Source organism: Oncorhynchus masou, chromosome 1 (assembly GCF_036934945.1).
Source record: "Oncorhynchus masou masou isolate Uvic2021 chromosome 1, UVic_Omas_1.1, whole genome shotgun sequence".
In the NCBI taxonomy this organism is placed as follows: Eukaryota; Metazoa; Chordata; class Actinopteri; order Salmoniformes; family Salmonidae; genus Oncorhynchus; species Oncorhynchus masou.
Genome location: NC_088212.1, coordinates 31,005,030 through 31,020,762, shown reverse-complemented (window position 1 = coordinate 31,020,762; position 15,733 = coordinate 31,005,030). Strand labels below are relative to the sequence as shown.

Sequence of the window (15,733 nt, the reverse complement as noted above, 5' to 3'; positions counted from 1 at the left end):
TCCCTAGCCCAAGGAGATGACGTGGTGTCCATCTAGGGGGTTCCCTCCAGTGCGTGCCTGCGTATTCTCATCCCATCTCACCTCCGTCACCTTCCTGGCCGACCCCAGTGCTGGAGGAGGCCTGCCCAGGGGAACCTTCATCTATGCCACCTCACCTGTTCCTGTTCAGGTGGGCACCGCTACGCTAACTGGATGTCTTGGGAATGGCACTGGGTTTTATATGAATGAAAATTCAGTTTTGCGTTCTTATGAAGCAGGCTGACTCATTTGGAATCTTAAAATTCCTCTCCCTCTTTTTCCTGTAGGCGCCTTCCTTTTACTGGGAGATAGAGATAGCCTCCTATGGAGACTCAGAAGATGACAGTGGTCCTATTGCGTCTTTCGGCTTTGCCACAGAAGCAGAGAAGAGAGACGGAGCGTGGACAAACCCTGTTGGCACCTGCCTCTTTCACAAGTATGTGTTCATATGGATTTTATAGCTGTAATCTCAGAGGTTTCCCACTGCCCTGTCTCTGACTGAGTGCTGACCTTTCTCTCTTTCCTTTCTGTTTCATCCTACCCCTGTCTCTGTCTCTGTTTTTCACCCTTTCAGTAATGGTAGGGCTGTGCATTATAATGGCTCCAGTCTGCTGCAGTGGAAGAGTGTGAGGCTGGACGTGGCCCTACTTCCTGGTGAGATAGGAAACAGTCCTTTTTATCTAATTTCATAATATCACCTACCTCCTATTTTTCCCGTCATTCATTTTACTTTTTTTTATTTATTTTTTACACTTATGCCAACCAATGTGTATTGCATATTTAACAGATATTGGTGAAACATCTGATTTTGAACTCAATGTATCTTGGATGGTGACCATTCCCTTCCTGCCTATAGGGGATGTTGCGGGCATTGGCTGGGAGCGCTCAGAGGGCACCCCTCCACCCCCCGGCCAGGCCCCTAAAGGGCGGGTCTACTTCACCTACTGTGGCCAGCGCCTCAGCCCCTTCCTCGAGGATGTAGCAGGGGGCATGTGGCCTCTGGTGCACATTCAGAAAAAGGTGGGCCTTTATGCCTGGACATGTCAAGCAAGATTTAAAGTCCAATGAATGCAGCTTATGTTTGTCATGGTTTGTGTTGTATTTTGTTTAGAACACAAAGATTCGTGCCAACTTTGGTTGCCGGGCGTTTGCGTACGCAGAGGGCCAAGCACACCGCAACGCTGCTGACCTCTGTGTTGACTTGGCAGAAGAAATCAGCGCTAACTTTGAGGCCCTCCCCTTCGCCATGGCATCTGACAGCGACAATGATGCGGGTGCTAGTGTGGCATCTGACTCTGGCTCCCACGGACCCCCATGTCGGATCGCCGCAGTAGCAGTTGCCCAGCAACGTATGTTCCTATCACCTTCCCCCTTCCTGCACCAAACAAATGTGTCTTAGTTGAAACCTTTGACCTGGTTTGGTGTGCTTGATGTTCTGGTCTCATCCGGTCACTTAACCTAAAATATATTGTTTTACTTAACTTGGTGTTATTTCAGTCCTCTGTTTGCTGTTTGGTAAACCCCACTACAGCTAACCCTCACCCTCCTCACTGTCTGGTCTGTGTGTATGTGTGCGTCCCAGTTGGTAGCGTTTGTAAGAACTGGCTTTGTTGTTTGTCCTCCCCTGTCGGGACAGAGTACAACAGTGACTCATCATGCCACTACAAGGTGGAACTGAGTTACGAGAACCTGGTCACCTCAGGGCCTGACGCACACCCCCCGCCTATTGCTGATGACGAGAGTGATGACGAAGATGATGACGATGTCCCAAGGGTGAGTTGAAAGTCAAATACCATATTTGCTTATTTTTTTGGTATCCATATTTTTCAGTGGACATGAATGTACTGCTGTCCACCCCCTCCCAGGAGGACCACTATGCCCTGCTGGTGAAGGCCTGGGAGACAAAGGTGTTCCCCACCATCCGCCGACGCTTTCGCAACGAGGCAGAGAGGAAGTCTGGTCTGGACCAGATCAAGGGAGCACTGCAGCTAGGTGATAATAATATTTTTTTGCCTCACCCATCTACACACAATACCCCATAATGACAAAGTGAAAACATATATATTTTTTTTTACATCTTTACAGATTTATTGAAAATTAAATACATAAATATCTCATTTTCATAAGTATTCACACCCCTGAGTCGATACCTGTTAGAATCACCTTTGGCAGTCTTTCTGGATTTGTCTCTTAAAGAGCTTTCTACACAAGATTGTACCATTTTTTTTATTTATTTTTTATTATTCAAGCTCTGTCAAGTTGGTTGTTGATCATTGCTAGACAGCCATTTTCAAGCCTTGCCATGGATTTTCAAGACGATTTTAATCAAAACTGTAACTAGGTCACTCAGGAACATTCAATCTAGTCTTGGTAAGCAACTCCAATTTATATTTGGCCTTGTGTTTTTAGGTTATTGCCCTGCTGAAAGGTGAATTTGATTTCCTCTTGGGTTTTGCCTGTGGTCAGCTCTATTCTGTTTCTTTTTATAAAAAAAAACAAACTCCCTAGTCCTTGCCCAGTCATGTGGCCTCATGGTGAAATCCCTGCTCGGTTTCCTTCCTCTCCGTCAACTGAGTTAAGAAGGACTTCTGTATCTTTGTAGTGACTGGGTGTATTGATGCACCATCCATAGTGTAATAACTTCACCATGCTCAAAGGGACATTCAATGTCTGCTTATTTTTACCTCTTCTACAATAGGGGCGGAAGGGTAGCGTGGGACTAGTAACCGAAAGGTTGCAAATTCATATCCCCGAGCTGATAAGGTACAAATCTGTCGTTCTGCCCCTGAACAGGCAGTTAACCCACTGTTCCTAGGCCGTCATTGAAAATAAGAATTTGCTCTTAACTGACTTGCCTAGTTAAATAAAGGTAAAAAATATATATAAAAAAATAGGTGCCGCCCTTTTCAAGACATTATAAACTCCCTGGTCTTTGTTGTTGAATCTGTGTTTGAAATTCCCTGCTCGACTGAGGGACCTTACAATTATTTGTATGTGTGGGGTACAGAGAGGAGGTAGTAAATCATAAATCATGTTAAACACTTATTGCACACATGGTGAGAGCATGCAACTTATTATGTAACATGTTAAGCACATTTTTACATACTGAACTTATTAAAGCGTGCCATAACAGAGGGGTTGAATACTTCGTGACGCAAGAGATTTCAGCTTTTTCATTTTGTATTAATTTGTTCAACTTGTGTCGGCCAGTATCACAATAAATTCAGGCTGTAAAACAACAAAACGTGGGAAATGTTTGGGACACTCAGTGAAAACTAGGTGGTGAAAGAGGTGGGAAACCCTGTAGCTCCGTTTTAAAGAGCAAGTCCCTATTGACTCCACTGTTTGACCTTTTTAAAACGAAGTGAAAGATGTTTTTTGACCTTTTTTTGTGGTGTTTTTATTGTAAATGTTTTGCAGGCATGGTTGACATCGCCCGGCAGACAGTGGAGTTCCTGTATGAAGAGAACGGGGGCATCCCCCGGGACCTCTACCTCCCCACCATCGAGGACATTAAGGAGGAGGCCAACAAGTTCACCATCGACAAAGTCCGCAAAGGTCCCCTGCACTTGCACCCAACGCAATGCTAGAGGCCTTAGTTATTGAATCATTTCAGTTTTTCTTCTGGATCAAAAAGGGACTTAGGTGGCGGGCGTGGCACGGGCGAGTGAATTTTAGAGAACATTTTAGAGGCCCTCATCTTGGAGGTGTAGAGAATTATTTAAATTTTTAAGACAATTTTCCTGCAGTTTTACACGGAGCGTAGAGAAAATGTGGCAGTTTTAAAGCTGCAATTCTATGCATTTTGACATGCAGTGTTTTTTTTTGTTTTTTTTTATTGCTCAAATTTAATAACAAAGTCAATACTGCTAAATTCCTTATTTTGGGAATTTTATATTTTTCCTGATTTGTCTAGCTTTTATTTTAGTGATTCTTAGTTCTCAAATATTTTATTATAAAATAATATATATAGGTCCATTTATCTTTTCTACATAATTTATATCTTGTTTAAGTTTACACTGAAATACAAAAAATTAAAAAATAATTGTTTGCACGGTTTGTTCTTAGATGACGTAGGCGGCCCGCCCAAGGATTTCAATGGCAGAAAAACCCCTGCCTTTATGTAACATCATCTTTGACCCTTACTTTAAATACATTAGTAAACACAGGAATTTTCCTGATAGCTGGTTTAAACATCTTTTTTTATTCAACCTTTATTTAACTAGGCAAGTCAGTGAAGACATTCTTATTTACAATGACGGCCTACACCGGCCAAACCCGGACTACGCTGGTCAAATTGTGCGCTTCCCTAAGGGACTCCCTATCACGTCCGGTTGTGCTACAGCCTGGAATCGAACCAGAGTGTCTGTAGTGACGCCTCAAGCACTGAGATGCAGTGCCTTGGACTGCTGCGCCACTCGGGTCCACAAAGAGCACTATTTTATTTTTAGCAATATAGATGTCTAAACATTATCATTATGTACACTGATATGCTCTAGTTTTACCCGGCTTTGCCTTACATATGTGTCCTCTTCTCAGGTTTGACCGTGGTCATCCGCTCTCCAGACAGCAACAACACCAACAGCACCACAGGTGGAACAGCACTGCCAAAGTTTGCCATCCGAGGCATGTTGAAAACCTTCGGCCTGCACGGAGTGGTTCTGGACGTGGACTCTGTGAGTGTAGAACACCCGAACTTCACAGTTCATAGAAACAAAGCGATGAGAAGTTGAGCTTTGTCTCTTTTGACAGTGTGTCAATGATCTCTCTCACTCTACTGTGTGTATGTCCAGGTGAATGAGCTGGTGCAAGTAGAGACGTACCTGCGCAGTGAGGGGGTGCTGGTGAGGTACTGGTATCCCATTGAGATGCTGGAGCGCCCCCCTGTTGGATCCCGCCGTACTGCGGCCAATGGCCTTGTCAATCTAGACAGCAGTAACATCCAGATCCACAGGTAACACACTAACACTTACACTCCTACACACATCCTGAAATAACACGGCTAAGAACTATAAATCGTCCTCCGTGGCCTGCTGTGTTTCAGGGAGCTTCTGCGCTGTGAGAGTGCCCTGGCTAGGCTCTACTGTCGCATGGCTCTACTTAACATCTTTGCCCCCAAGAGCCCCCACACCTTCACCCGCCTCTTCCATATCCCAGCCGTTCGAGACATCACCCTGGAACACCTGCAGCTGCTGTCCAATCAACTTCTGGCTCCGCCTCTGCCTGGTAAGTGGGCTTTCTCCAGATGAGATGATAATCCACAGAAAATAATGGTTTAAATAGAATAAAGTTAGAGCAATGAATGAAATAAGAAGGTTTACACTGAAATAGATTTTTAAGTATATGTTGTGATTTGGAGGAGTTCTTTCCATGATCGCTGTGCTATGTTGTTCTCTTTGTCCTGCAGATGGCACCATCAGCTCCAGCTCCATCCTGCTGGCCCAGTCTCTACTCCACAACCTGCAGGGCCAGAGCTGCTCTCCCACAGACCTGTTCTACCAGGGCAACGCACAGCCCATCAGGGAGTGGCTCACCGTGGCCATCACCCGCGCCCTGCACCAGGGGGAGGAGAGCCTGCTGGAGCTCACCAAGCAGATCTGCTGCTTCCTACAGGTTAGCTCCCGATTCTGTGGTTCTGTGGCTCAATGTATGTTTCCCCAGGGACGAAGATATTTTGCTTTTAACGTAGTTAATCTTGGTTTCCCTTGTTCCGTTGTGTAGAATGCACCAGAGCAGTTCATCTCAGAGGACTTCCCAGTATCAGAATCAAAGGTCAGCATGGATGTCAACTTCCCGGGTGCTGCCTTCGTGATCGTCTCCTGTAAAGAGACCCAACTAGGCTGTCGTAAAGAGTGAGCTAATTTAACACAATTACCTCTGTTCTAAGTTAAACCCATTAACCTGGATGCCCCTAGATGCCTTACAGTGACTCATTTTCTGCCTCTCCCCCCCCCCCCTACACTAGCTCCTCACTGTACAAAGCCCCATGGGCACGGGTCATGGTTTATGGCCTGGGTCACAAGGTGCGCAGGAACGGACAACTCAATTTAATGGAGGCGATGTGCTACCCTCTGGATGCCTCGCCCTCCAACACAGGACTCACCCCCCCTCCGACCACCAACCAATACCCCACTGTCATCATCCCCACCGACAAAGTGCACATCAAACTGGGTAAGTGCTTGATCTCCCTTAGTCCTGGCTTACAGTATTAGCTTCTTTCAGCTTGTCTATGTTTTAATTAGGGCTGGCACAGTTATCGTGTAATCGACAATTATGGACAATAACCGGGAACATAATCATCTTAATACATCAATTTTAGGCGAAGGGGGATTCAACTCCTTATTCAAGTAGATATTGTTTACCCAATAGCAGTTTTACATTTTTACATGAAGTGGGTAATGTGGGTCATAATTTTACAAGCAGAACGGCATGGCCGGGAGGAGAAGCTTGATTTCCAAAGGTTGCAAAAGGTCAAGACTATTTGTTTTTTAAACTGGGGTGTCACCAAAGCTGTGTTGTATTCATTAGGTGTGTCGTAGCTAATTTTCAAAGATGTATTACAAACAACAAAATGATGACAATAACCGTGGCCATTTCCATGACAATTAATCACGACCCAAAATTCCATAATCGTCACAGCCCTGGTTCTTATGGTTTCTTTCTGTTTCACATGATTACCATGTATTTCTAATAGGTTGTTTTACCGTCTCTCTCTCTGTCTCTCAGGGGTGTCGCCCCCTCCTGGTGCGGTGCTGGTGCTGCACTCCCTGCCGCTGGAGTTCCCCCTGGCCATGGCGTTTGCTGAGCAGCTGCTGACGTGGAAGCTAGGGGAGAGCAGTGAGTGCTCTGAGGAGGAGTTAGACACGGTGCCCTCCTCTGTGCTGCTGCAGGTAGTGGAGCTGCTGGGTAAGTGCTACACTTCCAGAAAATCTCATCTCTTTGAAATGTCTGCACATTTATTTCCATAACCCTCATTATTTCCATAACCCTTGTTGTGACTAATTTTGCATCCTGTTTTGTGCTTGACAACAAGTTGGTCTCCATTTTCAAATAGTTTAATTTACCCCTCTCCCTGTCTGTGGTGTTCTAGGTGGGCTGCTGTGGACCACAGATCTGGCACCCTGCATCAAGGAACTCTCCTTCCACCTGCTGGCTGAGCACTTCCGTAAGATTCACCACCTGGAGCAGCGTAAGAGCCCTGCAGGCCTGTCCAGCTCCATCGCCCTGCTGCTCAACCCCTGCCTGGCCGTGCTCATGGCCCTGCAGACGGAGCTCCGCAAGCTGTACGACCGGGAGACCCAGGGCTGGGTGGCTGCAGGGGCCGGAGCAGGGTGCTCCTCTGGTGGTGGTGTCCTGGCCTTGGGGGCCGAGCAGAGCAGGTTCTCCACCTACTTCCACGCCCTGATGGAGGTGTGCCTGGCTGTAGCTGAGGTCACCCTCCCCCTCAACGTGGGGTGCTCAGGAGTGGGAGCTCTGTCATCCACCAGTGCCCCTAACCTCAGCGACTCCTCCTCATCCTCCTCCTCCTCCCCAGGCCAGACCCCCCAGAGCCCCAGCCTGCTCTCCAAGCGTAAGAAGGTGAAGATGAAGCGAGAGCGTGCAGCAGCAGTGGCGGCGGCCTCAGGGAAGAGGGGTTCTGCTGGAGGGGCTCGCCTGTCAGAGAGCGACAGCGCCCTGCTCAACATGGCCGGTAGTAAACCTGAGGACATGCTGTGGTTCCACCGTGGCCTCACCCTGCTCATGATCCTGCGTCACCTGGCCAACAAGGACCCCCAGGGGCTGAGTGTGACAAATGATGCTGTGACTGACGCCTGCCAGGCCCTGGTGGGACCTACCTCTCACAGCCGTCTGCTGGTTCTCTCTGGCATCCCCACCCACCTGGAGGAGGCTGTGGTGCGCAGCGCCATCCGCAGGGCCTGCAACGCCCACGGTGGGCTCTTCAAGGATGAAATCTTCATCCCCCTGCAGGAGGACGAGCCCAAAAAGTCCAAGGCAGGAGCTGGGGTGTCCACCCCTCTGGATGGCAAAGCAGCCCCCGGGCCTGAGCGTCCCTTCCCGAGCAACGAGAGCCCAGACAGCTCCAGCAGCGTGACTCCAGCCATGAGTGTCTCAGCCTCGGCCTCCACGAGCCAGACCTCCATCTGCAGCTCCTTGCAGGGGGGCGTTTCCCGCACTGCCAGTGAACTCTCTGTGGACCAGGAGCTGCTGGCTGCCCCACCTCTCACCCCAGCGGCTGCAGCATCGGCTGTCCCCTCCCCACAGCAGGGTCCACTTGATCCCCACACGGTGTCCAGCCAGGAGAGCCTAGATATCTCCCTGTGCAGCATGGGGAGCCTGGGCAGTCTGGGCAGCCTGGGGGAGCCTTTGGACAGTGCAGAAACAGCCTCTGTTTCAGACGGGGGCTCCATGTACACAGTCACCTCTCTGGACAACAACGCCATCTTGGCTCGGCCCATTAAGGGCTATGCCGTCATAGAGGTGGGTCACAAGTGCATTTTACATTGAAAATGCAATATATTGTTTATAGTTTATTTTTTTGAGCTTTGATGGAGACCGACTTGCATGTCTTTCTGTTGTGCATATGCTGAATGTAGGTTCGCGCCCGGGCCAAAGTGGAGAAGATCCGTGCTAGCCTCTTCAACAGCAGTGATTTAATTGGCTTATCCACCCTGGAGGGTGAGGAGGAGCTGATGGAGCTGACTAATGAGGAGATCCTCACAGCCTCCAGTGTCAACCAAAGCCTGTTTGACACACAGGGTAGCTCCGCCCTTGAGGACTACTTCCTGGACAAGTCTCTCAGAGGTTGTTAGTAGTATACTCTCTACCTATGTTTAACCACCTGTACTCTACCAATACCGATAAAGGAGTCATCTTTTCTCCTCCTGTGTTACCAGGGGACAAGTTGGTGCCAAGTGCGCGAGACCTACTGACGGACATCTATAAGAGTTGTGTCCACTCAGAGCAGATGCTGAGCCTCACGCCAGCCAAGCCTGTCAAAGTGTCAGACATCTACCTGAGCAAGGAGCAGATCAACTCCCAGACCCCTGGAAACCTCCTCCATGTCTTCTTCACTCACATACGGCCACCTAAGAAGGTGCTGGAGGACCAACTGACGCAGGTTGGTACACCACCCATGAGAGTGCTTGAACACACAAACTTGAAATATAGATATTATATGCTTAATTGACCTCATCCACATGATTACACACATACTCACATCTATATGCATCTGCAGCCATGTTTGTCTGAGCATTGCTATATGTTCCACAGATTCTGCGTAAATATGGCACCACCAAGCCCAACAAGAACAAATACAGCAAGGTGGGTAAGGAACAGCACGTAGTCAAGGTGGTGAGCACCAAGAGACCCATCACCAAACCACCCAGCAAGGAGAAGTCTGTGCTCAACAGCGTCAGGTGAATTTTAGCCCTCGCCACACACACAATGCCACCCTGAAAGCCATTTTCCTAAATAGTTTCCACCCACACTTTTAAATTAGAGGCTTTGTAATTGCAGAAAATAATGGGTTTCAATAATTATACTCCCCCTAAGATGCTTTTCTCAACGCTTCCCACGCTCAAATGTGTTACTTAAATAGCGAGTTTTTCAAATTAACTTCTCATATTTAGGAACACAGAATTGCAATAAAGACTATACCCTGTGGTTTCTTCATCCACTTACAGAAGGAAAATGGAGAGTGATTAAAGTTGGCTTATTATGCATAATCATCATATCAAGATTCATTCAGTATGCTGCCATGTCATCCATGACATTTGTCAGTACTCATTTAGACAGACATTTTCCATTGGCCTCTGTCCCTGACTTCTTTCCATGTCTCTATCAGGACTGCACTGAGTGAGAAGAGTGTACTGAAGCCCAAGTCCCCTGAGAAATCCAGGCCTGATGAGAAGGACACAGAGAAATCTCCTGCCAAGAAGCCTGAAGGTACTGACGCTCTGTTCCCTCTCATTATTCTTTAGAAATATTTAGCTTTCACACATTAACAGGGCCAATACAGCAAATGAAAGATAAACATCTTGTTCATCTACCCATCATTGTCCGATTTTTAAAATGTTTTACAGCGGAAACGCAACATATATTTATGTTAGACCACCACCAAATCAAAGGAAAAACAGACATTTTTTTAGTCACAAAAGCAGGATTAGAGATAAAATGAATCACTAACCTTTTGAAAATCTTCATCAGATGACACTCATATGACATGTTACACAATACAATGTTTTGTTCGATAATATGCATATTTATATCCACAAATCTCGGTTTACATTGACGCCATGTTCAGAAATGCCTCCAAAATATCCGGAGGAATTATAGAAAGCTACGCCAGATAACAGAAATACTCATCATAAACTTTGACTAAAGATACATGTTCTACATATAATTAAAGATACACTGGTTCTTAATGCAACCGCTGTGTCAGATTTTTTAAAAACGTTACGAAAAAAGCCTACTATGCAATAATCTGAGACAGTACTCAGACGTAAAAGTATTTCTCCGCCATGTTGGAGTCAACAGAAATACGAAATTACATCATAAATATTCCCTTACCTTTGATGATCTTTCATCAGAATACAGTGCAAGGAGTCCTAGTTCCACAATAAATTGTTGTTTTGTTCCATAATGTCCAATACTAGTGTCCAATTAGCGGCATTTGCTATCACTTTCAGCTCACGTGCCCAAAATCTGACACTGGTCCAGGACAACTCGCACGAAAACTTCAAAAAGATATATTCCAGGTCGAATAAACTGGTCAAACAAAGTAGAGAATCAATCTTCAGGATGTTATTTTCATATATACCCAATAACGTTCCAACCGGATCATACGTTTTCATCTGCAGCCAAATGGAACGACGGTGGCACCCACAGAGAAATGCGCCACAGGGAAATTGCATTCTGCCAAGACGTGACTATTTTCCCTCACATTCGGTCAAAGTTCACACCAGAAGCTCCATTCCACGGTCTTCTGAATGAGGACATCTAGTGGAAGGCGTAGGAGGTGCTACCAGATCCATATCTTGTTTGGAAAGGAAGGGGCGATGACGTCAAATTTGACCCACATTCAGAATTTCACTTCTTGTTTGGAAGATTGCCTGCCCTATGAGTTCTGTTATACTCACATAATTCAAACAGTTTTAGAAACTTCAGAGTGTTTTCTATCCAATAGTAATACTAATATGCATATATTAGCAATCTAGGACAGAGTAGGATGCAGTTCACTATGGGCACGCAATTCATCTAAAGTGAAAATACTGCCCCCTATCCTCAATAAGGGAACACCCCCCTGAAATGGACAAAAATGAATGTGAAGTCATTGGCACTGGACAAACCATATACACAGTGTCCAATACCACTCAATTCGGCGTCGTTTCGTTCAAGGTTGATTGCAAATGTCATCTTGCAAATGCCAGGTGTAACACTTTAAACATCCAACAGGTGGCGAGCACGCTACACCGTGGTTTTTCATATTGCAAATGCAACACAAGTCTCAACATCCAAAAGCAAAATTTAGAAAAAGTGGGAAAAAAATCAAAATCTTACCCTTAAAGTGCTTTCTGGACCTTTTTCGAAATTCTTTCGAATTTTGTGTCAATTACACACGTATAAGAACTGTATCAACATACTTTAGTCATATTTTATTATCTTTTTTTTTTTTTTTTTTTACTTGTGCATAAGGCATATGTTTTGTCCATTTGCAATATGATTTCATAGGAAGTCAAAGTCACTTTTTCTTTGGCCAAATGCCATAAGAAATTTGATGTGCTCAAAAATCCTGCAGAAATGCTAAATTGACTGGCCTGATGAACACAGGATGGCCGGGCAGTGATAGTTGTTCCTTTCCATCACTCGTTGTGTTGATTTCATCATGTCCATCACTCGTTGTGTTGATTTCATCATGTCCATTTGGTGATGTTTTTTTCACGATAGAATCATATTGCAAATGCACGTGCATTTGCAATATGTTTCAATGGGCGTTTACCATCACGAATTTGTCATGCTCAAAAATCCTGCAGAAATGCAAAATTGACTGGCCTGATGAACTCGGGATGGCTGGGCAGTGATTCTGGTTCCTCTCCATTGCTCGTTAGGGTTGATTTCAGAATGTCACTTTGGTGATGGTACCTCACTGTTTACACATATTGCAAATGGACAAGAGTCACCAGCAAGTCACCGTCCATCAGTCAATTAGATGTCATTCTGACACCAAACTGATACCAATTGACACCAAACCCACTTTTTCCAACTAATTTAGAAGCCAACTATCACATATTTCAGAGCAGGCCCATAATTCACAGCGCCTTCAGTTTTAAAACATAATAAAAACGTAAAACACATAGTTACGTTCTAGCTGCGGGTCCAGTTCGGACATTATGTGTAGGCCTATGTGAGGCGACCCCAAATCCCGAGTTGCGTCTCGATAGGTCATTCGGTGCCCGAGCAAGACCCTAATTGGTGCTGAAAATCCACTTTTTTCCATGCCTTGCTACGGGGTCCTTGAATGAGCTATCAGACAGAAACATTGGGGTCCGTCTCTATGGGCCGAGCCAGTTTCAATGCACCTAGTCTTGCGTCTCTGAGACTTTTCTAAATGTCGTCATTTGGTCAAAATGAATTGAAGTCATTGCAAATGTACGAGGCTGTTTCTCGGTCCGAGAACCTTCTAGAGCCACCTAACTCACCACGCACTATCGACCTGAGGTCTAGAACAGGTTTCTAAAGTTTCAGAACTCTAGGTCTGACGGTTATTTTTTAGCTCGAACAAAGGTAACTATTGCAGGCACTGTCTGTCTCTACGCACCCCAATGGGTCCCTCCTGCCAAGCTGTGTGTGTGTGTGTGATTTAGTTTTTCTTTGAAATTTTATGGGAGTCATGACTGATTTACAGTTCATGGGGGTTGCCTAATCACACATATGAAGCTTTGAAAAGGTCTGACCATTTTAACCCTTCAAAACAGCCACAATGACACCATTTAAGGCACTTCCGGTTGGCACAGGAAGCTATAAATAAACTCATATCCTGATTGGGGTATGCCTTTACAGAATCCTGAGTTTTAAGTCTTTACGTTAAAACCTGTTAGAGATCGGGCTACTTTTTTCAACATTCTGTTAAAAATCGTGCAACATTTCAACGTCCTGCTACTCATGCCAGGAATATAGTATATGCATATGATTAGTATGTGTGCATAGAAAACACTCTGAAGTTTCTAAAACTGGTTAAATGATGTCTGTGACTATAACAGAAAGTGTTTCGTGGTCAGAATCGCAAGGAAACCTGATCACAAAATCGACGAAGAAAAAATCAATCCGCCAGTCTCTGTATTGTCTATTGCAAGGTATAATAGACAGCGATGGGCTTACAGTTCCTACAGCTTCCACACGATGTCGCCAGTGCTGTGAATTCTATGCAGCTAAATCGTTGGTCATATGAGTAATAGGCACAGCCTTTCGATGGGTACACAGCAGGAAGAAATGGAAGTGGACTACGTTTTCCAAACTTGTTGCTATTGAATACAGATTGCTCCGTGATCAATTTGATCGTTTATTAACGTTTACTAATACCTAAAGTTGGATTACAGAAGTAGTTTGAAGTATTTTGTCGAAGTTTATAGGCAACTTTTTTAATTTAAAAAAATAACGTTGCGTTTATAAACAGTGTTTTTCCTGGATCACACAGTCTACATAAATGGACATTTTGGGTATACAAGGACCGATTTTAATCGAAAAAAATACCCAATTGTGATGTTTATGGGACATATAGGAGTGCCAACAAAGAAGCTTGTCAAAGGTAATGAATGTTTTATATTTTATTTCTGCGTTCCATAATCCCCTTCAGGTATTTTGGGGTGTTGCATGCTATCAGATAATAGCTTCTCATGCTTTTGCCGAAAAGCATTTTAAAAATCTGACTTGTTGGCTAGATTCACAACGAGTGTAGCTTGAATTGAGTATCCTGCATGTGTGTTTTAATGAACGTTTGAGTTTTAACGAGTGCTATTAGCATTTGGCGTAGCGCATTTGCATTTATTGTTGGCAAGGTGGGACGCTAGCGCGTCGGGTTGCCCAGAGAGGTTAAGAACTATTAATATTTATTATTTAGTTATTTACGGAGGGTTTAGTGAGTGTGTGTTATTTCAGAAAATCACAGAAATCTCGCAGAGCTCCGCAGCACACTTTAAAAAGATTCATATGAACACTCTGCAACTGGATCTGTAACTGTTTATAAAAAAATATATATATTTTTGAACATCACCAATTTGACATTGTACGATTTCTCTTAAACAATAATTGTTAAATGTCTGATTCTTTTTTTTATTGACACCGTAGGTTCCTTTACTTTGACGTGAAGCGGAAAAATTATTGCTCTATTTTCATTTTGGACCTTTAATCCCAGAAAAATGGCCATAACTCAAAAACCGTTGGGGCCTAGACACCATCTTGTTCGGGGCCAACTGCCCATTATGCCAAACCTACTCTCACCAAGTTTCGTCTTCGAAGTCTTTTCCGTTTTGGAGATAAGGCCACGTCGTGATTCGTGACGTTTTGTACATTTGCAATATGATTCCATTCGCCCTCTTGTGGGATTTATCGGGACAGTGGAAAAATGACAAAAATTTGATGATTTTATAAAATGGAAACCGAATGTCCGAGAGTTCGTTTGATGACTTCCCGGTAGATCCGGCCCTGCCGCACGGCCCGTCGCCGTGAATTTTACAAACGTTTTCGGACGTCTAGTAAGGGACCGCACATTTGCAATATGGACTTTCACTAACTAACTATGGCGAAGGTCAAAATGTTCCCTTAAGGTATGTTAAGATTTCCCTCAAGTTATAATATAGATGTGCAAATTTGTGTATTTTTATATATTTCTTGTCTCCTCCCTTGCCCCTCTCTCTGACATAGTCCCAGAGGAGAAGTACCTGACTCTGGAGGGATTCCATAAGTTTGCTGTGGACCGGGCCAAGCAGGACATCCGTAGCGTGTGGAGGGCCATTCTGGCCTGCGGTTACGACCTCCACTTTGAAAGGTGAGCTTGGTGACACACCCCCTTCTAGCCCCTGCAGTCAGCCTATGGTAGATCACCCCCCCAAGCCCCTGCAGGCAGCCTGGGGATGATAGGTCACATTCCTAGCTGAGTGGGGAACGGAACACACATGACTGGAGCAGGTTGTGTACATTCAGGGCATGGAACACACTGTGACTGTTACGTCAACACATCACATGTTTACACATGATGTACTCTAAGACAATATTTATCTGCATCACACTACTACACTGTACAGTGCGTAATCAGAGAATGTCAGCTGGGGTAAGATTAAGACATATGTATGAAGAGGGTCTTTTCATATCTAGTGGCTGTTCCCCTACTCTTCTGTTTTCAGGTGTACCTGTATAGACACGCGTCACGCCCAGAAGGCCTGTAGGAGGTGGAGTCTGGAGATGGACGTAGCGTTGGTTCAGTACATCAACAGGCTGTGTGGTCACCTGGCCATCACACCTGCCAGGCTGCACCCCCACGAGGCCTACCTGGACCCCAGTGACATCGCTGATCCACGTGTGGCCTGTCTCCTCAGTATGTGACCTACTCACTGACAGACCGCGTCATCAGTTTACATGTTTGTATGGTATCGAATGTCAGTAGACGAGATTGTGAGTGTGTGTTTACATGTACATGGTTAGTGGGTGGGTGTGTGGATGG

The 15,733-nt window shown here is 45.2% G+C and overlaps 1 protein-coding gene across 4 annotated transcripts in view; it reads left to right on the top strand.

Moving 5' to 3' along the window:
- LOC135541787 (probable E3 ubiquitin-protein ligase HECTD4) overlaps positions 1 to 15,733 on the top strand; it is a 74,103-nt gene that overhangs the window by 47,073 nt on the left and 11,297 nt on the right. For all 4 annotated transcript variants that reach the window (XM_064968193.1, XM_064968176.1, XM_064968185.1 and 1 more), the window contains exons 45-66: positions 8 to 169; positions 306 to 454; positions 593 to 672; positions 875 to 1,038; positions 1,130 to 1,367; positions 1,655 to 1,791; positions 1,884 to 2,010; positions 3,439 to 3,576; positions 4,558 to 4,694; positions 4,812 to 4,972; positions 5,063 to 5,244; positions 5,426 to 5,631; positions 5,740 to 5,870; positions 5,984 to 6,189; positions 6,745 to 6,924; positions 7,109 to 8,496; positions 8,613 to 8,820; positions 8,913 to 9,136; positions 9,289 to 9,434; positions 9,863 to 9,963; positions 14,938 to 15,061; positions 15,417 to 15,607. In XM_064968193.1, coding sequence (XP_064824265.1) covers positions 8 to 169; positions 306 to 454; positions 593 to 672; positions 875 to 1,038; positions 1,130 to 1,367; positions 1,655 to 1,791; positions 1,884 to 2,010; positions 3,439 to 3,576; positions 4,558 to 4,694; positions 4,812 to 4,972; positions 5,063 to 5,244; positions 5,426 to 5,631; positions 5,740 to 5,870; positions 5,984 to 6,189; positions 6,745 to 6,924; positions 7,109 to 8,496; positions 8,613 to 8,820; positions 8,913 to 9,136; positions 9,289 to 9,434; positions 9,863 to 9,963; positions 14,938 to 15,061; positions 15,417 to 15,607 — 4,780 coding nt within the window. The remainder of the gene's footprint in view (positions 1 to 7; positions 170 to 305; positions 455 to 592; positions 673 to 874; positions 1,039 to 1,129; positions 1,368 to 1,654; positions 1,792 to 1,883; positions 2,011 to 3,438; positions 3,577 to 4,557; positions 4,695 to 4,811; positions 4,973 to 5,062; positions 5,245 to 5,425; positions 5,632 to 5,739; positions 5,871 to 5,983; positions 6,190 to 6,744; positions 6,925 to 7,108; positions 8,497 to 8,612; positions 8,821 to 8,912; positions 9,137 to 9,288; positions 9,435 to 9,862; positions 9,964 to 14,937; positions 15,062 to 15,416; positions 15,608 to 15,733) is intronic.